Below are 23,974 nucleotides of genomic sequence, written 5' to 3'. Positions count from 1 at the left end.
TACATGTTGACTCAGAGTTTATATTTATTTATGTACTAAAATACTTGCATACAAACGTAGCAGCTGCACACTGATTAACCTTTCATCTGCAGGAGTTTATATTTTGGAGTAAGACCCAATCTACATATTTTTGAATTCATGGTTCATCTACAAGTGGAATACAAGGAATGGGATGCAAAAGTAGCTTAGCCTTTCTTCTTACGGTAACTCCCCAAACTTCTGTCATGTCCATGTCCTCCGGCTTCGCTCCATCTGGCAGCTTCCAGTCAAAATGGTACAGGAGGCTAGCGAGAGCAATCTCAACATTCGCATGCGAGAAATTTATCCCGGGGCACATTCTCCGTCCAACCCCGAATGGAGTGAACTCAAAATCAAACCCCTTGTAGTCGAAACATTGGCCACTTTCGAACCTTTCCGGCCTAAACATGTCAGGTTCTTCCCAGTATTTTGGGTCCCTAGAGATTGTCCAAACGTTTGTGATGGCTATCGTCCCCTGCGGTACATGGTATCCTTGTACCATGCAATCATCCAAGCACACCCTTGGCACGAACGGAGCAGGAGGGTGTAATCGTAAGGTCTCCTTGATGACTGCTTTGAGGTAGTGCAAGTCGCTTAGAGCTGCCTCAGTCACTCTCTGCTGCGGTGCCATGACCTTTCGAACCTCTAACTGGGCTTTTTCCATCACCCTCGGGTTCGCAACTAGTTCGGCCATGGCCCATTGTAGAGTAGTCGAGGATGTGTCAAGAGCTGCACCAACAGCATCCTAAAAGCCAGCACACACAGGGTAAGTAACAAAAGTTATGTATTGGAAATGAGCTTTGAGGATGTAGTTATTAATTAAGAACATATAACAAAAGGTTCATTAGATAGAGAGATTCGAGCGCTTACTATGAGCACTGCCCTGATGACTCCATGGTTAAGAGAAACACGCATGTCGCCTTCCTTCTGGATCCTCAGCAGCACGTCGGCCATGTTGTCCAGCTCGCCTTCTGTGTCTTGGTTAGTCGTCGTCGTCGTCGTCGTCCTCTCCCGATGGTTCAGAAGGACGTCTTCCATGAGCCGGAATATCTTCTGCCGGTGCCGCTCCGCCTTGCCACTCCTTGGCAGCATCCGCACGAGCCATGACGACGGGAAGAGGTCTCGGAGGTCGAACAGCGACGAAGGGTCCTGTCCTTCTTCGACCAACCTCAGGAACGCGGCGCGGTTGCGCAGCCTGTCGCCCATGATGGCGCGCACGGACGAGTCGGCGTTGAACTCCTTGAGCCGCTCGTCGACGTCGACGGGCTGGCCCGCCGGAGGCGCCAACGCCAGCGACGCAACCAGGCGCGCCGCCTCTTCCTCGCGGATGCGCCGGAACGCCTCGACTCGGCGCGGGCTGAGGAGCTCGGTCATGAGGATCCGGCGGAGCAGGCGCCAGTGGTCGCCGTAGGGCGCGAAGATCACCCCCTGGCCGTGCCGCAAGAGCTCGTCGATGCCCGGACTGCTCGGCCGCTGCGAGAAGGTGGCATCGTGGCCCTTGAAGACCTCCCGCACAGCCTCCGCGGAGGAGACGACGACGGCCGCGCGCTCGCAGATCCGCAGCAGCATGAGCGGGCCGTAGCGCTGGGAGAGCTCGCGCATGGTGTGGTGTGGGAGCCCACGGCGCAGCAGCAGGTGGTGGAGGCTGCCGATCACCGGAAGCTGCCATGGGCCGGGAGGCATCCGCGGACCAGGCTTGTGGAGGGCGCTGAAGAGGGCACGGGCGAGGAGAGCGAGGAGGAGGCAGAAGCCATAGGAGTAGAAGGACGGCAGGCCAAAGTATTCCATGGTTCAACGATAACAGGTGTGTGCGTATGTGCAATTGTGCACACTAACATCTGGGGTACATGTATTTATAGCCACGTCATCTAGAGTGACCATTTTTAGTCGTGTTTCCACAGAATCATAATCCCATCACGGCAGCGTGTTCCTAACGCCCAGGAGGAGGAGAGAGTCGAGACCATCAATAGGGCCATTTATTTGCGATAAGCTTTTAAGGTGAGAATGATGTATGAATATTGATTGTGTGAAGTCCTAGAGTCCGGAGACATTTCTTTTTTCTCAAACAAATAACATTTGAATAAATTAGTTCAAACTGAACTAACCAATATCAAATTAAACAGAATGGAGGTAGTAGTAAAATCTCTATTTTCCCTTTACTCACTCTATAGAAGTGGAACAGGCAAAATGGTGGAAGCAAACTTCCACCTTAGAATTGTTTGGAATGCCCAGGAGGAGAGAGGCCATGCCATCAGCAGGTGCACTTAAACTTAATTAAGTTTCAGGCTAGCAAGTCTTGTTATGATTTCTTTCTAAGCCTTCTTCAATGTGGCATCCGGTGAAGTTTCCCAGGGATGGTGATGGATCCGGTGAAGAAGTCGACCTTGGTGCCATCTATGGCGGATCTCAGGTGAGAATAGGGTTTCTGGTGGCGATGGCACCATGACAGCTTTTGTTCCTCTTGACATGATACGCTTTAGCGTTGTCATCCTCAACCTATGACGGGTTGGAGGATTTGCATCCCGCCTGTTTTGGGTTTGTGTGCTTTCTGCTTCCTTGTTGGTGTTTTAGTCCGGTTTGGCAGCGAATATGGCTCTGGGGACACCAATTTCTACTGATCGCAGCCACTCTTTGATCGGTCAAGGTATCCTGAACCGGACGAGAAGGCATCCCTGCGATCGCAAGCGACATAGAGTTTCTTGGTGACGTAGACTTGGAGCTCTCGCTTACACACACTTAATCAAAGTTTTTATTCTAGCTTACTGGTATACTGAAGTTAGGTGTAAGCGTTGGTGAAGACAGGAGGAGAGTGCTTAAAGCTTGGACTTTGAGCTACTATGCGACATCTCGGCATCTCCATGTATTTTGTTTGGAATGTTAGTTGCTAGATGCCATCAGTGGCTTCTATAAACGCAGGCGATTTATAAGAAGAAGCCAAGTCAACAGCTATATGGCCTATGGGAACATACATCATATCCATTATTCTTTGCACAGATCCTATCTTCAATACAAAATTCCGCTGATGCTTGTCACATACCACTCGAAAATTAATGTTGTGGCACACCGGATAACAGAGCGTACCCGCTGGAATCATGCATGGGATCGGAATCGTTGGACTCCACGGTACAGAATCAGGGAGAGTGGGAGACCGAGTCTTGATCGAGGCGAACGGGCGCGGCTTCTCTGTCTCCTTTGCATGTCTCCATCCGTGTCTCTGCACACACGTGGAGGCCATCCATTCACTCCTTGAGCCCTTTAATTTTTCCTCAGCCCACGACAACATAAAACGGAGTCGTCGTCCGTCCTTCGTCCCAACGCGCTTGTTTCTTTGACCCCACTAATGTAATTACGAGGGTTAGGGAGAATTAATGGAGGGAAAAGCTGCCTAATTCTAAAAAAATGGCGCCAATTACAGCGGGTGCAGTTTTTATCGGCCAGGACAAACATAATTATCAGATTTGCATCTTCCTCATCTCCCACACAACAATAATGGCATCTCAGTCAAATCACATTACGCCTATCAACGAAGACAACTACTTGGATCTGGCACCGCCATTACTTCCACAACTACCAAGCATGGTCATGCCACCGGTTGCAGGTGCCACATCCTTGTCGAATTTCTCTGGGATCAACATTCCTTCTGGTCATACGGAAATAATAGAGTTAGAAAATGTAAGTCATATTGTACCTATGTAAATATGTTTACATATTCTGTATGATTTCTAACTTGATGCGTATGATAACCTCTCCAAACCCAAACATGATTCTGGTAAAATGGATTTTGCTACTCGAGTAGAAAATTCTCTAGAAGATAGGATACCAAAGGTTGGTATGAAATTCTGCACTGAGGAAGAAGCCTATAACTTTTACAATGCTTATGCTAGAGACAAGGGTTTCAGCATCCGAAGGAGTAATTCATACAATGTTAAAAATACTACAATAATAAAGAACATAACATTTTGTTGTTCTCGTGTAGGTATCAAATTATCTTTTTTATACTAGTTTCTTCATGGTTTGGGATAGAACATTAATCAAATTTTTTATTTATCAATAGGTATTCGGGGTCCTGATAAAAGAGAAGAAAATTCCAAGTATAGTAGGTCTGAGATACGATGCATGTGTCAAGCACGCATGAAGATAAGTCTCACAGATGGGTTGTACTACATCTATGAATTTGAGCCGCATAACCATATTCTTGCTACTGCCATCCAAGCCCAGCACTTAAGATCTCAAAGGAGAATAACTACAGCACAGATTGCCAGTGTCAAAGCTGCAAAAGCGGTTGGGATTTCAAATAAAGCCACTTTTGATCTCATGGCAAAAGAAACCGGTGGAAATGAGGATTTACTCGTGAAGATATGAAAAATAAATTATATTCAAAGAGATCACTGAAGGTAAAACAAGGAGACACGGGAGGAGTGTTGGAATATTTGGAGAAGAAAGCATCAGAAGATGGGAAGTTTTTTCATTCCTTTCAAGTTGACGATGACGACTTGATAACGAATATTTTCTAGGCTGCTTCTAAAATGGTTTCAGACTATGAAGTTTATGGTGATGTCGTTTGCTTTGACACAACATATAGAAAGCTAAATGATGGGTGCCCATTCGGTTTGCTAGTTGGAGTGAACAATCATAAGAAAACTACTATTTTTGGTGCTGCACTTTTGTAAGACAAAACTGCTGAAAGTTTTGTGTGGCTTTTCAAAACCATTTTAGCTGTTATGTCAGGCAAGAAGTCAAAGACCATTTTAACTGATGAAGATGCAGCAATGGCAAAAGCAATCAAGATAGTACTACTAGAGACTCATCACAGGATTTGTGTTTGGCATATGAACCAGAAATCATGCAAGCACCTTTCTGAAGTTGTGGAAGAATATAAGAAGTTGTATTTGGCATATGATCAAGAGAACGGGGAGGATTTTATAAACGTGTGGAACAATTTTTGAAAGATTATTTGATAAACGGGAGCAATGGGTCTTAGTATATGGACGAAATACATTTTCTGCTGATATGGTTAGCACTCAAAGAACTGAAGGCATGAATAATAAATTGAAGGCATATATTAGTGTCAAATATGACATACTTTTCCTGAGAACTTTGACAGGTTGGTGGGAGATAAAAGATATGAAGAGGTAAAATATGATTTCAAGGCAACACAAAGTACACCAAAGTTGAAACCAGACCTGAGAATACTAAGGCATGCAGCAAAAATTTATACCCCAATAGTATTCAAGCTAGTACAAGAACAAGTGATGCAAACACTAAACTGTGATCTATTCTATTCCGGTGATATTGATGCTGAAAAGGTGTACAAAATAAAGGTTTATGGCAAGAAAAATGAGCATGTCGTAAAGTTTTTTGCACTGGAAGGTCATGTGAAGTGTAGCTGCAAAAAGTTCGAATTTCCTGGAATCTTATGCTGTCGTGCATTGAAGATACTTGATATTAACAATATAAAAAAAATTACTGAACAACAACAGATGGACAACTGATGCAAAAGTGGTTCATATAAAGAGCAACCCTGAGATACATGAAGATCTTAAAATAAATCTATCAAAACGCAGAAAAGAGTTGTGCAGAATGTTCCTTCAGTTAGCTAACCGAGCTACTGCATCCGATGAAACATACTCTACTGATGTGAACAGTGTAGAGAAATTAGCAGAGGATGTGGAGAAAAGCCTGAAAAATAGAGGTGATATAGATACGGGTAGTTCATCTTAGCCGCAAGGTTTGCACTGGAATACTACTTGTTAACCCCACATATTGCACACAATTTATTTGTTTTGTAATTTTTTTAAAAAAATGACTTTTGCAACTACACTACAACTAGACAAAGCTATAAAACCAAAAGGTGTCAAGGTTAAGGAGAAGGCAATCCATGGATCTGACAAAGCAATTGGTGGATTCGAGAAGGCAACATAAAAGGGGGAAAAGAACAAGAATGGCCTAAAGACATCTGGTTCTGCATCTGATTTTGAGAACGCAACACAAAAGAGGAAAAAGACCAACAATGACTCAAAGGCATCTGGCTCAACAATAGAATCAGGTATTGTGACACATTTGCAACCACACGCCATATTGGTATTGTTGGAGGTATGCCCTAGAGGCAATCATATAGATGATGATATTTCATTGTATCCATATTTTATATTGTGTTCCTTGAATATCCATTAAAGGCTACTTGAATTGATTTGCAATTATGTGAATTGTGTGTGAAACTCTTTACTTGTATGGTTATTCTAAAAGTTGTCCCTATTCGGAGTTCATGTGAGGACAGACATGAATATTAGACTAGCACATGTATTAGTTGATGACTATGTTTCATAAGTCATGGACATGGAGATGTCAAACTAATAATGTGGGCACGTGTAGAGACATGTACTAGGACTGACCCAACACGAGTTACATAGTTCTCTCTTTACACAACGTGTACGCTTTGTCCTTAGACCTGAGACTGTCGCGTATACTCAAGATGTGGATCGACTTACTTAGGGGCTATCAAACGCTACACCGTAACTGGGTAGTTATAAAGGTAGCTTTCGGGTTTGTCAAGAAGCATGCTGTGAAGCATGGTCAGTCCAGATGGAATTTGCCCCTCTCTATTTGAGAGAGATATCTCTGGGACCCTCGAGTGATGAGATCCCAAAATGCATGGTCATGCTACGTGAGGTTAAGAGTTAACCTAGAAAGGGATTCTGAATCATAGCATCAAGAAAGAGTGGTCGGCTTGGAGCTAGACCGAATATCATGAGGCAAAGGGAATAGCATGTACGTGATGTTGTGATGGTTCGTCTGATATGATCTTCGTGTGCGTATAGAAGTTAGTACGTCTTGCTAGAGGCCTCTACTAACTATTGGCCGAGTAGGAGTACTCGGGCCATGTCTATACATATATGAACCTATAGGGTCTCACACTTAAAGGGCTGGAAGCCCAATTCGGATCTGATTTGAATTAGACCAGGTTTAGGAGTACTAATGGGCCTCGGATCCAGAAGCCCGTTAGGAACCCCTATATATTGAGGGGTGAGGGCTCCCTAGGGTTTAATCCCTTTTCGCACCAGCAGCAGCCGTGCCTCCCACGCCCTCGCCTTGTTGCAACTCATGGACCTAGCAGTCTGGCTTGCGACGCTTTCTCCCCGCACGTGTGGATACCTTGGAGGTGTTGCATCTGCAGCACTTGGATGAGCCGCCGCACGAGAGCTCCGAAGAGGAACCTGACAAGCCGACGACTAGCCTGACGAGTCGCGACACGAGGAGGGAGTCGCTGCACGTGGACGAGCTGCTGAGGAGCTGCTCGACGTCGACGTGTTCAACTACACTACGTCGATATCGACTTCGCTGCCGTGACGCGTATCTACAACTTCTGCACCTGTCCATCGAGTGGTAATCCCATGATTTATAACGGCAGTTTTTTTTCTCTTGGTTTATGCAGTAGAAATTTTTGTTTTGCAATAGCGTAGCCTACCTCGTATCCCAACAGGTATAAGATTTCATCATTATTTACTATTACTATTATTAAGACTAGTCACATATTCAGTAGTGATATTCAAATCCCTTTTTTGTTTGAAAAGGACCATTTAGGGACTAGTACAGATAAACATCACATATAGACACCAGGCTACTATCCACGTTCGATTCTTTCTTTGGGACCCCTGATCATGGTCGACATACACAGGAAGGAAATACCACTGAATCATTTGTTACAAATCCCTACAATAATATGTTTTCCCATTTTAATTGAACTATTGAAAGCCACATCCTTTTAAGAGAATGGATGTGTTCTGCGCACTATCTATCGAATCCTTTGTATCAAACAATTTACCTAGGAACTACATTTTATGTGTTTTGTACAGAAACAATTAATACAATTTCGAAACTGTTCACGAACTAATCAACCGATTGCAAGTATCACACTGAAGTGGTAAAGTGCATATTCCTCAAGAAAAAATAGGGAAGGCACAAGACAACTAACCAGACTAAATTTGTCAGGACGAAGATTCTTTGCTCCGAGAAGAGGACGTTGAAGGATACACCATCACCATCGTCTTCATAGCACCTGCTATCAGCAAGCTCATGCATCACCCTCCCAGCTCGATGTCCCACCATGGTGTGACCCTGACTGGACGCAGCGATGAGGAAACCGCAAAATAGAAATCCTCACTTCCCTAATCGAGATCGCAGCAGGAATCGAGGTTGTGGCCACCAAATCAAAATCTTGCAGCCGGAATCGAGGTCCTGCCCACCCAAATCAAAATCAACAATAATCGAGATTCCACACACCAAATCAGCTCCCTACCACCGTGCTTTACCTTGTTGTTGCACCAATCGAGCTTCTTGCTACTAGATGTAAAGTCCCTAGATTGAGCTCTTCGATTTGTGCAGCAGCTAGGCGGACTAGCTTGGAGCAGAGAAGGGGAAAGGATAGAACAGAGGACGGAGCAGCGACAGACTAGATGATGGTTCCGTTTCCTGGTGGCATGGGATAACGATGGAAAATTAGTGGGCCTACCTCCTAGAGGGGAAGCCAATAGGTGGTCTCCACGTGTGGAGGGACATAGATGGAGACATGCAAAGGAGACACCAAAGCTGCAGTCGAGGCGAATGGTAGGGTCCAATGATGGGTGCAAATTGTGGATGCATGTAATTTTTTTTGGATATATACACGCCCATTGTTGTTGTAGAATTAAATCTATGCTTGAAGGGCTGTAACACCCTAAGAGGGGGTGAATTGGGTGTTCTAAAAACAAAGGCTCCAAGCATATATAAAACCCTATATCAATTTCTATTTAGATGTGCACTAGGTTGTTCTATGTTGCTATCTCTACCACAAAAGAGTTTTGCACCCTAGATTCCAATCCTATAAACTACACATGGCAATTATAGGAAAGGTAAATGCGGAATTGTAAGTGCAACAAGAAATACGAAAGGTAAATGAAGTAGAAAAGGGAAACTCCCAGCGTGGCAATATGGCAATTTTTACCGAAGTATTAGAAAGCAAAGCTTTCCACTAGTCCTTGTTGTTGGAGCCCCTCTCAAAGGGAATGCCCGCGCAAGGGCATAAACTCCCCAATCAAGTAACTCCGTAGGATAGCCAACGGGCCTTCCCCACGCGTAAGTGGGTCTCCGCCTAGCCTCTCCCGGATGCTCCTTGCCGCTCTTCACTTGGTGGAGCTTCGGCAAAACGCCGAGGGCCTCTCCTCCCTCTCACAAGCACCGGTGGCCACTCCACAAACGCGGTTGGAGGGTCTCGCAAAACTTATAAGCCCTGGATTTACAACTCTTGGTGCCCACAAGCACCGATACAAAGGAGGTGTTGACGCAAAAATTGGGTGGTGACCTTCACGTACTAACACACGCAAGGCCTGGGAGATTTGCTTCACTCTGGTGCAGGTCCTGTAGATCAGCGCGCGTGGTGTGCGCGGGCGTGCCAACCAGTTTGATCATTCAACTGACAAGGTGAAGATGATCTTTTTGAAGTTCGAGGCAACCGGCCGATCAGGCCGATATAATCCTGGCACCAGCGGTGATGATGACATAGCCAAATAAAGTATGGTGAATAAATATATCAGCTATGAAGCCGATTCCAGTATCTTGATGAGCGTGGGCGGTTTATCGGCTATCCAGCCGATTCAACACAACTGGCGGTAACCATTGGCTAGAAAGCTGATAGGAGACAGAGCGTCGTTGAGCTCTTGTTCCACCGAAGCTAGAGCCACAAGCCGAAGAGATTCAACTAACGTTACTGCCATTATTTCTAGCTGAAACCGCAGCAATGCGCCGGTAATTGCAGCCTAGAAACACTCAGCAGGACGCCAATCTAAACCTCGCAAGCCGATAAATCTAATCACAATAGAACTCAATTCCAACAGCACTCGAGGGGTAACCAAGATTAAGATGCAACAAACTATTAAGTGTTCTATCGTCTACGATGATACGATCTAGAGCTAATTAAAGCAAACTAGACGGCAAGATGACAGAACAGATAAATATCAGCCGATGCAAACTTAATCAAGGTAGGATAACTGGTGAATACCATAGATCAAGACAAAAGTGATGCGCCGTAAGTCAAAGATCCAAGATACTCGATAATTGGTAGATGAGACCAGACCCAACGACAGTGATGCACCCGGAAGTTGAAGTCCAGTACACCTGATGATGGGAACTTGCAGCTTGCCGAAGATTGAGGTCGATGCAACCCAGTTTGCTAGAAGGAAGTCGTCGAGAAGCTACATTACTCCTACTCCTAGGGCAATGGCGTGAAGCTGAAAGGTAGATATGTAAAGTTAAATATGTTGTATTGATCGTTGGATATCCATTACAATGATCCCATATACACATTTATACTCTGAACTAATGACTTCTAGAAGGAACCGTATCAAAACTACCTAATACTAAATATATAAACAAAAAGGAAATATTAAGATACATGGACACTAATTCCCTTTCTATATAATCGTTGCTATTGAAGCCTTCTTCAATCCATCCGTACCAAGACAGATCCACTGCGTGATTAATCTGGACTATTCCCACGTGATGTATGCAAGGCAAATAAACACACATGTCGTATCCTTCCTTATTTATTTAATCACCTTTGCTTATACGTGGAGGCTTTTTCCTTCAATCTTGCCTTTTTATTCTAATCACCTTGCCTGACCAATCCGATAGAACCAATTCTTGTATCATAATCCTGGACTCCACGTCTGACAGCTTTGTCCATGTTGGATCAAAAACATAACGGAGGCTTGGTCTTCTCTTGAACGAACAGTCAATCGGCTAGCAAAAAATATCTGTGAACATGCCATTATTTGAACAGTTGCCGCATGATACTCTAATCACCAGAAACTTGCCGAACACAGTCTGCATGGATGCTTGCAGCCGGCCATCTCTCACTTGGGATCTCATGGGATTTACCGGTGTCCACAAGAGATGTGCAAACCTCATCTAACTCTAGGCTAAACCCTAAAGTAATATGCTAATAGGCTTAAACTAGCACTAATGAAGACCTAAATCTTATGCTAATTGGCTTAATCTTTTAGTGGATAGAGCACTTGTGTGTACGTGAGAACCAAGCATATAGCTTCTCTAAGCTCTAACACACCTCAAATGGCTGAGCAATAGGGTATTATAGCCCCAACTCCAAGAACTAGCCGTTACATAGCCGTTGTAACTTTCTCATGGTTACTGTAGCCACCGGATAAATCGGTGAGGCCCAAATTATACTCCAAACCTTCCAGAGCCGATTTTGAGCTAATGTTGAGCTGAGCCGACGATCACCGACTGATTCGGTGATGGTTATTGTTACCAGATTATGAATCGGTGGTAACAGTGCACGCGCCTACCTTAGCCCTGCCTGTGGTCACCGACTGAATCGGTGATGGTTACTGTTACCAGAATATGAGTCGGTGAAATGTGTCCGTGCATATTTTCAGCAAGATTCGCTTCAAATCTTCGCGTGTCTTGTCCTGGCTTCATTACCATCATTTGTAAACCTTAGAATAAGACTATCTGTGAATTTTTTACTATCATTTGGATGTCGTAGAATTCTTCTATGTCTTTCTTTTTCTTCTCATTTTGATGGACCTATAAAACACCTACAAAGCTACAAAGGTACATCTTGCAAATATATTAGTCCCAATAACTATATTGTCATTAATCACCAAAATTATTACGATCTAGGATCATTTTCCTTACAACGCTGACTACTGCTTATTACCGAAATAATTTGGATCCAGTTAAGCACCAGCGGAAATACATTAGATTTGTGACTACAGCGACAGAATCATGGACGGTAGGAATCAAAGCATGGATAGCATCTATCCTTGGCAGGATGTGGATCAGTGGATGCCTTTTGCTGTGTGAACGGGAGGTTGGGCTATAAGTTCAGTTCATCCATGCCTGTCCTTTTGCATGATTGCATCACGTACGTCATGCTCGCGCGAGGTCTTGTTTCCCGAAAGCGTGCATTCCCGACCAACCTGCGACAATGGACTACAACCAATGACATTTAGTCTTCTAAATGTTTCTGTGTCCTTCTCTAGGAGTGTCTTACATAGTTCATGACTACAAGTGCACTACTAGTGCTGATTGTTCTTGAATGCCAACTGTAATCCTGAATGAAACTGAGGGGAAAGAATAAAAAGAAAGGACCAAATGCATGAACTCCTGACGGCGACCATCTATATATATGAAAGTTGCATGGTAACTTGTTGGCAAGACTCTGGTTCTCCGATTTCGCGTCGTCACGGACTGGCATGGGTAACTATTTCTCGATTCCATATTTGTTCTCCAAACTTTTGGTAGGTTGGATGCGCAGAAGTTACCCATTTATTTGCATCCCCATACATTACACTGCATTAGATTAGATTATATAAAGGGAGAGGTGCAATTTAATTTACATTGCATTAGATTAGATTATATAAAGGATGAGGTGCAATCACAGCATAAATTATTATTATTCCCTCCATTCCAAACTGTAGGTCGTTTTAGCTTTTCTAAATACGTATCTACAATTTAAAACGGAGGAAGTAGTTGGCTAGTCTTGTGATATATGAGTTCAGTAATAGGAGTTGTGCGTACTTTCACTATGTCTGTGACTGGATCTGTTTTTTTGTCGTGTGCTTCCCCTATCTAGTTGTAATAATGAACGGCTATGCGCATGCAGGGGCCGGCGACCCTGGGCACCTGCCCGGGCTCTGCGAGCGGAAGTGCACATGCGGGGATATTTGGACACGCGGTGCTAAACTTATCATATCCGATGTTCGGATGCTAATTAGGAGAACTAAACATAAGTTAATTATAAAACTAATTGCAGAACCCTATGCTAATTCGCGAGACAAATCTATTTAGTGGCTAACCGTCGGTTGCTTGTCCTAGATTTTGATTGGATTATATTGCAAAGATTTTGGTGATGTTTTGAATTCAGCAAAGACTTGCTCCTCCCTGGTGCGTACAGTAAAGATCCAAGACATTCTTTAATTCTTTAATGAGTCATGGTGCAAACTTTAGATCACGGTTACTATGGCAACGCTTTTAGGAGCAATCATTTTTGGTATATTGCAACACTTTTAGGAAGTAAAACCTCGTAGTGCCTCCATTCCTCCAATCCTAGTTAACAATGTCTGCACATGGCATATAATGTGCTTACGCTATTCTCTACACATAACTCAATCTTCTCCGAAGTCTATGGAGAGTCACCTCTGTTTCTTCAGTACCAGAAAATAATGGTAGACCGAAAGAGCTCCGAATCCACAAACTCGGGCTGAATATCATAAAAGAATCTTGAAAATAGTATTCCAAATACCTTTTGGATCCTAATTCTCATAATAGAAGTATGCTGGCCTAATATCCTATTCAGGCAAAGATGTTCACTAATCTTGACCTAGCGACTTTTGGTTGGTTTTAGCTTGCCACCATGGGCCATGCTCAGTGGACAGATCTTTTGCCTGGACAGGCTATTGTGTGTGTGCCACCACACTTCTATTATGAGAATGTGGCACTTGCTCCAAAAGATATTTGGATAATTATTTCAAGATTCGTTTATGATATTGAGCCCGAATATGTGGATTCGAAGATTTTCTGTTGTGTCATTATTTTCTAGTGCTGGATATGTGGAGATGACTCTCGATAGACTTCAGAGAAGATTGAGTTAAGTGTAGAGATAGCTTGGAGGGTGAACATTCTACTATGTTGTACCACTATTTTAGGTTAATTGACTACATCAAGTCCACTATGGAGCGTCTAAAATCTTTAGTTCATATGTGTCTTTATTGTCTTATTATGAGTGTAATCTTTATATGTATCTTTAGTGATTGTTATGAATGTTGATTGGTTAATTTTTCATGTGAATTGTTTCAATCCATTATGAAGGTTGATTGGTGTAAATATGAATATTGATCAAGTTCTTTATCTAATACGAAAACCTATGTCCATTTCTCACGTAATAATTTATTTATCTAATATTTTTTGCAAGGTCTAAATATTATAATCACATTAACTTTATATGTACATTTCTCACGTAATACGATGTAGATGGACCGGTAATGGATGTATAACACAGACAGATGGACCAAGGTGTTTTAAAGTGACCAAAGCGAACAAGCCAGAGAACGGGTTCATATGTTGTCCATACTTCCAATGCAGTAACAAGAAGGACTACTCTTCCTAGGAGACTATTCACGACCACTTGTTTAGATACGGTTTCATACCTAACTATTTGGTTTGGACCAAGCACGGCGAAATAGGGGTTGTAATGGAAGACAACGAAGAAGAGGAGGATGATAACAATATTCCGAACTGAACTGCTAGCCAAGCTTTTGCAGATACAACAATGGGCGAGGCTGATGAAGATGAGTTTGCAGAAGACGACCCTACTGATAATCTTGGTTAAGTTCTACGGGATGCACACAGAGATTGCGAAACTGAGAAGGAATCAGAAAAATTGCAGCGCATGATAGATGATCACAAAATATTATTGTACCCAGATTGCCAGCAGGGTCATAAAAAACTGGGTACCACACTAGAATTTTTGCAATGGAAGGCAAAAAAATTATTGTACCCAGATTGCCAGCAAGGCTATAAAAAACTGGGTACCACACTAGAATTTCTGCAATGGAAGGCAAAAAATAGTGTGTTCGATACGGCATTTCAGGGGATATTGAATATTGTCAAGAACATTCTTCCCGAGAATAATTAATTGCCATCCACAACATATGAAGCTAAATAGATTGTTTGCCCTCTGGGATTGGAGGTTTAGAAGATACACGCATGCCCTAATGACTGTATCCTCTATCGTGGTGATAAATACGAGAAATTTGATGCTAGTCCTGTATGCAGAGCACTACAGTATAAGATCAGGCGAGATGATCCTGGTCATATCGAGGGGCAACCTCCCAAGAAGAGAGTTCCCATGAAGGTGATGTGGTATTGCCCTGTAATACCACGTTTGAAGCGTTTATTCAGAAACAAGGCGAATGATAAGTTGATGCGATGGCACAAAGAAGAACATAAGCAGGATGACATGCTGAGACACCTCGCGGATGGGGCCCAGTGGAGATCAATTGATAGAGCATTTTTGGACTTTGAAAGTGATGCAAGGAACATAAGATTTGGTTTCAGTACTTAGGGTTTCAATCCATTCAGTGAGTTGAGTAGTGGTCATAGTACTTGGCTTGTGACCTTATGTATGTTCAACCTTCCTCCTTGGCTGTGCATGAAGCGGAAGTTCATTATGATGCCGGTGCTTATTCAAGGCCCAAAACAACCCGGTAATGACATTGACGTGTACCTAAGACCATTGGTTGATGAACTTTTACTCTGGAAGGAAGAAGGTGTACGTGCGTGGGATGAGGATAAATAAGAGAGCTTTGACCTACGAGCATTGTTGTTCGTAACCATCAATGATTCGCTTGTGTTGAGTAACCTTTCAGGATAGACAAACAAGGGTTATTAAGTCTGCACCCACTGTTTAGACGACACAGACAGCATGAAACATTGTAGAAAGATCGTGTATATGGGCCATCGTCGATTTCTCCCTGCTAACCACCCATTAAGAAAGAAAGGGATCCATTTCAAAGGAGCGTCAGACCATCATAAAAAACCTGCACACCGTAACAGAAAGCGTGTCTTTGAGATGATAAAGGATGTAAGGGTAGTTTTCGAAAAGGGTCTTGGTAGCGAACCTGTTCCGAACAATGATAATGGACGTGCACCCATGTAGAAGAAGAAGTTAATATTTTGGGAGCTACCTTATTGGGAAATTCTAGAGGTCCGCAACGCAATAGATGTGATACACCTGACGAAGAATATTTGCGTGAACGTGCTAGGCTTCATGGGTGTTTATGGGAACTCAAAAGATACATTGGAAGAACGACAGGACCTGAAACATATGAAGCAACGAGATGACCTACATCTGGAAAAGAGAGATAACGGACAATACTACTTACGTCCTGCTAGTTACACTCTCAGCAAAGAAGAGAAGGATAGCATGTTTGAATGTATGAATAGTATCAAGGTTCCGTCTGGATACTCCTTGAATATAAAGGGAATAATAAATATGAAAGAGTAGGAGTTAACAAACCTCAAGGCCCATGATTGTCACATGTTGATGATCCAATTTCTTCCGGTTGTACTAAGGGGTATTCTACCAGAGAATATCCGATTAGTGCTCGTGAAGCTATGCACGTTTGTCAATGCGATTTCGTAGAAGGCAATTGATCCAACCAAGCTAGTAAAGCTACAGAACGATGTGGTACAGTGTCTTGTCAGCTTTAAGTTGGTATTTCCACCATCCTTATTCAATATAATGATGCACCTCCTAGTTTACCTAGTCAAAAAGATTACTATTCTCGATCCAGTATTCTTGCACAATATATGGCCTTTCGAGAGGTTCATGTCAATCCTAAAAATCTATGTTCTTAATCGTGCCCATCCAGAAGGAAGCATCGCCAAGGGATACGGAACAGAGGAGGTCATTGAGTTTTGTGTTGATTTTATTGACTCAATTAATTTGATTGGGATTCCAATTTCATGCCACAAGGGGAGGCTGCGGGGAACAGGCACCCTTGGAAGGAAATCAAGTTTGAGCAATGATACTGATTTATTCCACAAAGCACACTTCACTGTTCTGCAATAATCATCCTTTATGGCTCCATATATCGAGGAACACAAGCAGATTCTATTGTCCCAATAACCGATGAAATCTGATGCCTAGATTATACATCATCATATGGATACTTTGCGTCAACACCTTATGGGTAACTCTGCGATTCACGAACAACTCGCTTGGTTAGCCAAGGGACCTTCTAGCACAATCGTGAAATTCCAAGGTTACGATATAAATGGTTATACATTTTACACAAGAGCCCAAGATCAAAAAAGCACAAACTAGAATAGTGGTGTCCGCATAGATGCCATAGATAGCAACAGGAGTAAGGACTCGTATTATGGTTTCATAGAGGTGATCTGGGAATTCGAATACGGATCGCTGAACATCCCTCTATTTCGTTGCCAATGGGTGAAGCTAACTGGAGCTGATGTAATGAAAGATCAGTATGGAATGACAATAGTGGACCTAACCAAGACTGGATACAATGATGAAGCATTCATCCTTGCCAATGATGTGCATCAGGTTTTCTATATGAAGGACATGTCTAGCAAACTCAAGAAAAATTTAGAAGAGCCATGGGAGCCAAAGCGCCACATAGTTCTTCTAGGGAACAGAAAAATCATGGGAGTCGAGGACAAAACAGACCAGTCAGATGATTATGATCAGTTTGATGGCATGCCTCCATTCGCTGACGAAGTTGACTCAAGAATCTGCTAGCTAAATAAGAGGCTCCATACTTACACCGCTATCATGACCAAGGAACTTTCATTGAGAAGAAGTTTTTTAACGTTACATTGTAATGCACTAAATATGGTTCACCTTTATGTAATGCTCTATGGCCATCAGAACCTTTGAATTATATTGTAATGCTCTATGGTGAATTATATTGTAATGTTCTATGATTTTAGGTGTACTACTTGATACAATTTTTAATTTAACGTATTTATGATTTCGTGTAAGTTTAAATTAGTTGAGGTGAAGATTTATTCGATCAATATAAACAATGTTAACCACATACATTAACTAATTTTGTTGCGCGTTCAAATTATTTAATTGAATAGTTTGTTGATGATAGTTATGCATTAAAATAATTATTTTAGAAACTTAAACAACTAGTATAGAATTAATGACTGATTCAAACTTATTTTAAATATCCATGCTAATTTAATATATTTTTGCATGTTTGAAATATGTAAAGTTTTTATTTTTTCTTTAACAAAACTAGTGGGAAACATATATAAATTTTTGTATTTAGATTAGTTGAGGTGAAGATTTATTCAATTATAAACAATGTTAACCACATACATCAATTGAATTTTTTTTGCATTTTCAAATTATTTAATTCAACAGTTTGTTGATGATAGTGATGCATTAAAATAATTATTTTAAAACTAAAACAACTAGTGTAGAATTAATGAGTGATTCAAACTTATTTTAAATATACTTGCTAATTTAATATATTTTTGCATGTTTGAAATATGTAAAGTTCTTATTTTTTCTTTCAAAAAACCAGTGGAAAACATATATAAAATCTATTTGCAAAACAGGTAAGAAACGAAAAATCCCAAAAAGGGCCTTTAGTCCCGGTTGAAAATTCCAATCGGGACTAAAGGGGCCTTTAGTCCCGGTTGCAATTTGCAACCACCCGGTTGCAATTTGCAACCAGGACTAATGGGGGCCTTTAGTCTCGGGTGGACTTTGCAACTAAGACTAAAAGGCGCCTTTAGTCCCGGTTGCAAAGTCGACCCGGGACTAGCGGGGTTAAAAGCGCCCGCTCGTCTCCTTGCCCCCTGTTCAACAATTAGCCGTTTTTTGAACATCACAATATCGTCTCCTAGCTCCGTCCGCCACCCGATCGCCGTCCTGCCGTCGCCCCTGCCCACCGTCCTCCTCGTCGCCAGCTGCTCCGTCACCCGTTGCCCTGGACGCCATCACCCACGCGTCGGCCGCCGTCGCCCGCCGCCTCCATCTTCGTCGCCTCCGTCGCTCGCCCCGATCACGCCGTCCTTCATCGCCCGGGCCCGTCGTCCTCCTCGTCGCCCATCGCCCCAGCCGCTATCACCGGACTCCGCCGCCCCGCCGTCTCCCCCCTCGGCCGCCGCCGCCACCGGTACAGGCCGCCGCGGTGTGCCCCCCTCTCCCTAGCCGGGGCCCTTGTTGAGCCTACGGCTTGCTAACGCAAGTGCCCCTTTTTTTACTTTTTTAGTTAGAACGTAAGTAGAAATGCTTAGAAAATTTGTAGAAATGATTTGAAAATTAGTATAAATTTGTATTAATGCTTAGAAAATAAATATAATTCAGTATAAATGCTTAGTATAATTTGGTATAAATACTTAGTATAATTTTGGATACATTTAGTATAATTTTTGGTATATTTTTATGATTTAGTATAAATGCTTGGAAAATTAGTAGAAATTTGTAGAAATCTTAGAATTATTTAGCATCAATGCTTAGTATAATTTAGTTTAAATGCTTAGTATAATTTAGTATTCATTTGGTATAATTTTTAGTATAATTTTATATAAATGCTTTGAAAATTAGTAGAAGTTTTTTGAAATTAGTAAAATTTGAAGAAATTAATAGAAATTTTGTCGAAATTAGTAGAAATTCTTATATATTAGTAGAAATTTGTAGAAATTTTTAGAAAATTAGTATAATTTAGTAGAAATTTGGTAGAGGTGTTGTATATATAATTTAAGAACATTTTTTGTGATAATTTACAAGTAGAGATGTTGTATATAATTGTGTGATTCTTTTTAACGTTAAATTTCTTATAAGTTTTCATGTAAGTTTCATTCAAGACATTTATGTAAATTTTATGTAATAAATTTGTTAGAGGTATCGTATATATAATTTAATGTATAGTTTCATGTGTATATTTCAATCAATTTTTTTATTTCATGGTTGTTCTATGATTTCATGTGTGTTTAAAGTAATTGAGATGACAGACAAAGCGAATGCAAGGTATTTAAGGGAGTAGATTATTGCTGGTGGTAGTGGCTCCAACGTGCCCGTAACGTACACCGACGAAGAGGGTAGCCTGGCGGACATGTTTCTCAACATGTCCGGTGATGGCCATGAAGAGCCCGAGCCCGAGCAAAACCTTGTTGTAACAGAAGGTTCTGACGAGATATATATCATTTACATTGTTTTACCCCACCTATAATTTCATATTCATTATTACTATGTACTAATTAATGAATCTTGAAATGTTAGCCCTCAGGATCGACGAACCAAAATAAGCCCCGAGGTCGTACTTTAATCTTTGGAAGGAAGGCTTCACATCATGGAAGTGGCAGAAGAGGGCAAGCTGATTGCTCCTGAACATGTGGCAAGAAAGTACGTGAGGCAGATGCTCCCGAAGTGTACCATCAGGATGCCCTTGACGTCTCTCTCATCAGCGCCTGGGTTCTGTTAGTGTCTATTTATCTATATGTAAATTTTGGCTTATATCATTATTTTATGTGTATGCGTCACCCTACTAACTTCGTCTTCCATTTTATATAGGATGCTAATTCAGAATTACCGCAAAGAATCGTACTTCCATGTTGGCTTCATGGATCCATTACTCATTAACCAAAAGCAAATACGGGATCAGCCAAAGAAAATATTGGAGGCGGTATACAATTTCTTGGATAAACAATATTGCAAGAGTTACATACTACTGCCATACAATTTTGAGTAAGTGTGGGTACCGTCTATTTTCATTTTCTTTTTCCTAATTAATGTTAGTTAGCTCTAATATGAACATTTACGTACACAGTTTTCACTAGATCCTCATAATAATTGAGATTGATAGAAGCCACATCACTGTGTTCGATTCGTTGAGGAAACCACCAAAGGATTACCAAAACATTCAAGACATGCTAAACTTGTAATAATTATGGACCTTTATCTCTATGCAAAAGTTTGTTTCCTAAATTTTTACCTAACACTGTATCATTCATTATTTTAATCCGCAGTGCAAGGAAACAATTCCTCAAGAATCACCAAGGTCCATTCAAAGAAAAACTTACATTCAAAACAGACTTCCCGATACGTATGAAGTTTGCACATTTTGTACATTTTATAACACAAATATTTCATAACTTATTTTTTCCACTAAAGTGCTCAAGGTAGGAACCCGGGAATAATCTACGTGGATACTACATCTGTGAGCACCTGTACAATTTTGTGGGACCCAAGGTGCTGACTTCGCATGATATGAAAGTATGTAAAATAAAATTATTAATAATTAATTATTTTCTAGCTCCTTCTATTTAATTGTTCGTGTAACATTCATATATATTTTCAAATTACAAATGTGGAGTATTTAACATAGCATCTTGGAGAAGATGAGAATAGGGGCAATATGTGAAGGTCTTATAGGATTCCTGGTGAACGAGGTGATAAATCTATAGGGAGAATTTTATTACGACGGACGTTCAGTAGATGCACCGAGCAACACCACGACGGGAGGATCCTAGAAATGAAGTGGACAAATTTTTGTATATATAGTAATTGTATAAATACTAGTTTGATTGGTATAATATACTAAGAACTGTATATATAGTAATTGTATAAATACTAGTTTAATTTGTATAAATACTAGTTTGATTTGTATAAATACTAGTTTGATTTCATTATAAAAAAGTCTTAAGTACTAAAGGGGTACGTGCATGCATCATGCAAGCGCGTATGCATATGCCCTTTAGTCCCGGTTGGTTTACCTCTCTAGTCCCGGTTGGTAAAGGGCATACGTGCTGCGTCTGTCATGGCCGCCCCTTTAGTTCTTGTTGGTTTTACCAATCGGGACATTCAACCGGCACTAAAGATCCCCTTTCATCTTAAAATTTTTATCTCAAATGAATTTTTGAGAGATTTGAGGTCTACCAACCGGGACTAATATTCAGGGGGTGTTTGGATTAAAGTTTAGCATTGAATATTCGAAAGCTAATTCGAAGGATTAAATATGAGTTAATTATAAAACTAATTATATAGATGGAGGCTAAACGGCGAGACGAATCTATTAAATCTAATTAGTCCACGTTTAATTATGTCAATAGATTTTGTAAATAGTATGTATTTAATACTTTTTAGTTAGTACCTAGACATTCTACGTGACAAGGGAATTAAGTTCAGCCCGATCAAAACACCCCTCAGTTTTCTACCGGTGCGAGTGCGCCGGTGAGACACGCGTCACTAGAGGCGCAGCTTACGAGCTGCGGAGACGCACACGCGTGCACCACCTAGCTCCGAGAAGAAGCGTCGCGAAGCCGTGCTGTTGTTATGTACTTCATTTAAGTATAGCCGCCGCGTCGCAGCGGTCTGACTCTGACCTTGCACTGCCCACTCCCCAACTCCGCGGCGCGACACCGTACACCCATTGAGACCCGCTCGCCGACCCATGGACCAGATGCAGCCGCACGCCGAGCCCGGCCACGGCGGCGACGCGCCGGCGAGCGCCCAAGCTCAGCAGGCCGGTCCAGACAAGAACCGGCAGCAGGATCAGCAGCCTTCGTCTCTGAACCCGACGGCGGCGAGGCTGCTCCGCGAGGCCATCGTCTCCCAGCCGGACGGTGACAAGCCGGCGGCCGCGACGGGCTCCTCGGACATCCTGGCCTTCGCGCGCTCCGTCGACCGCGTCGATTCGCCCCTCGAGTGACCCTGTTGGTTCTTCTTGTGCTATCAGCTCACTTGTTTTTGTTTCCTTTTTCTTTCTTTTTTCCCATCCTGTATATGTACCGCAATAAAAGGTCAACTCCCTTTTTGTTTCCTTCATCGTCAGTTTCTTGGCCATTTCCACCGAAGGGCTTGTTGTTCATCTCTGCAATGTAGGTATTTCCGAATTTCACCCGTAATTTGACGAGTTCTTCTCCAATTTGGGCGAAATTAACGCTTCCTCGATTGGCTGTATTCGCACCGTGTTCAATACACAAATACAAAGATTAAGGCACAGAAGAACTTACAAGGATCAGTAGATCGTAATAATAAAGGGTTAATTATGCTATGATTTCCCGAAACAGTTGTAGTACATGTGGAACTCGACAGGCTTTGCTTACTCGCACAAAGCTTTCGTCTGGTCAGGCAACGGAGACGAGGCGGCGGGAGCAGAGGGAGCAGTAGAATCGGCGGCGGATGCGGAAGCAGAGCGGGAAGTAGCAAAGCCGCGGCGCGCTCTCCACGTCCGCGGCCACCACGCCGCCGCCGCAGTACGGGCACCGCCCGGGCGCCTGGTACGTGGCCACCACGCGCTCCGGCTCGTCGCACACCACCACCAGGCACATCTCCGGCCGCGGCCTCCGCCCCGTGGATGCCTTGCCTGGCTGCTCCTCTTCCCTTTCTCCGGCCGCTTCTGAGCTCCCTTAGCTTCCTTGGCAGCACGCAGTGCCTCAGCGCCGTGGATTGGGATGTGTGGTGGTGGCTTCGCTTTGGAGGTATGCTTTATTCGAGGTCAGGGAGGAAGCGCAGCTGATTCGATCCTTACACGATAAGCATGCTGGCTGTTGCGACTCGAGAGCTAGAGGAGAAGAAACACAAGCGACCATGTGCGATTGCGACCTACATTACTTTGTGCTTTCTTGTGCTCATTTCACAAATTTTTATTCAAGCTCAAACTTTATATGAATACAGACAATTGCACGATCTTTTTAAATGTGAAAATCTTGAAAGCATTCCCTTCGAAGCGTTACCTCTTTAAAACCCAAGTACCGATTTTGCATAATAACTCCTTCCTTCCAATAAGAAGTTTCAGTTTTATTCTAAACTCAAACTTTTGTAATTTTGATATATGAGTTTATAAAAGATATATAACAACAAATTCCTAAAAGAATTGAGTACAGAACACACATCATACATGCGAACTACACCAGTGAATTTTTCTAGGATCATTCGTTAAAGTAAGGGACGGCACTTTCGCAGTACATAACATTTACTCACAAATTGAACTGCTACTCCCTTACTTCCCGACAAAAACACAATACTGATTTTGTTCTAAATAAATCAAACTATTCTAAGGTCTCCTCTCTCCTTTAGAATGGAGGAAAAGTAGAGAAATTGTAGAGGATTCAATTCCTATAGAAAACTTTCATATAAGAGCCTTTACAACTAAGGATTCAATCCTACTAATTCCTTGAGAATTCCTATGAAATGCGCTCTTCAATGGGAATTTTGGAGAAAAATAAGCATGACCTCCAACCTCATAGTTTCTTTCATTTATGTCTTGAGATTCCTTTATTTTTTCTGTGCATTATCCAAAAATGTGTTTTGTATCTTTCTTGTATTTTAGATTCCAATAGGATTTAAATTGCATGTGCATTCTAATCCTATGTTTTTTTTTCTGTTCCTATGTTTTGAGAACCTACGTTCCAAAGT

General features: G+C 42.2%; 2 protein-coding genes and 1 pseudogene across 2 annotated transcripts; 2 read left to right on the top strand and 1 right to left on the bottom strand.

Moving 5' to 3' along the window:
* On the bottom strand, positions 1 to 1,865 carry LOC117866073 (desmethyl-deoxy-podophyllotoxin synthase). Its single transcript, XM_034750293.2, has 2 exons — positions 889 to 1,865; positions 1 to 763 (listed from the first exon to the last, which is right to left on the bottom strand). Exons 1-2 carry the CDS (start codon positions 1,804 to 1,806, stop codon positions 137 to 139), a joined length of 1,545 nt encoding a protein of 514 aa, XP_034606184.1. The 5' UTR covers positions 1,807 to 1,865; the 3' UTR covers positions 1 to 136.
* Positions 1,866 to 14,923: 13,058 nt separating this feature from the next.
* LOC140221625 (uncharacterized) lies at positions 14,924 to 16,908 on the top strand (annotated as a pseudogene).
* A 4,989-nt stretch (positions 16,909 to 21,897) lies between these two features.
* On the top strand, positions 21,898 to 22,381 carry LOC117844353 (uncharacterized). The gene has a single exon (XM_034725079.2). It carries the CDS (start codon positions 22,008 to 22,010, stop codon positions 22,263 to 22,265), a length of 258 nt encoding a protein of 85 aa, XP_034580970.1. The 5' UTR covers positions 21,898 to 22,007; the 3' UTR covers positions 22,266 to 22,381.
* The last annotated feature ends 1,593 nt before the right edge of the window (positions 22,382 to 23,974 follow it).

The sequence above is a fragment of the Setaria viridis genome, chromosome 1, assembly GCF_005286985.2.
Source record: "Setaria viridis chromosome 1, Setaria_viridis_v4.0, whole genome shotgun sequence".
Taxonomy (NCBI): Eukaryota; Viridiplantae; Streptophyta; class Magnoliopsida; order Poales; family Poaceae; genus Setaria; species Setaria viridis.
The sequence above is the reverse complement of the archived record's forward strand: the minus strand, read 5'-3'. Positions and strand labels throughout refer to the sequence as shown.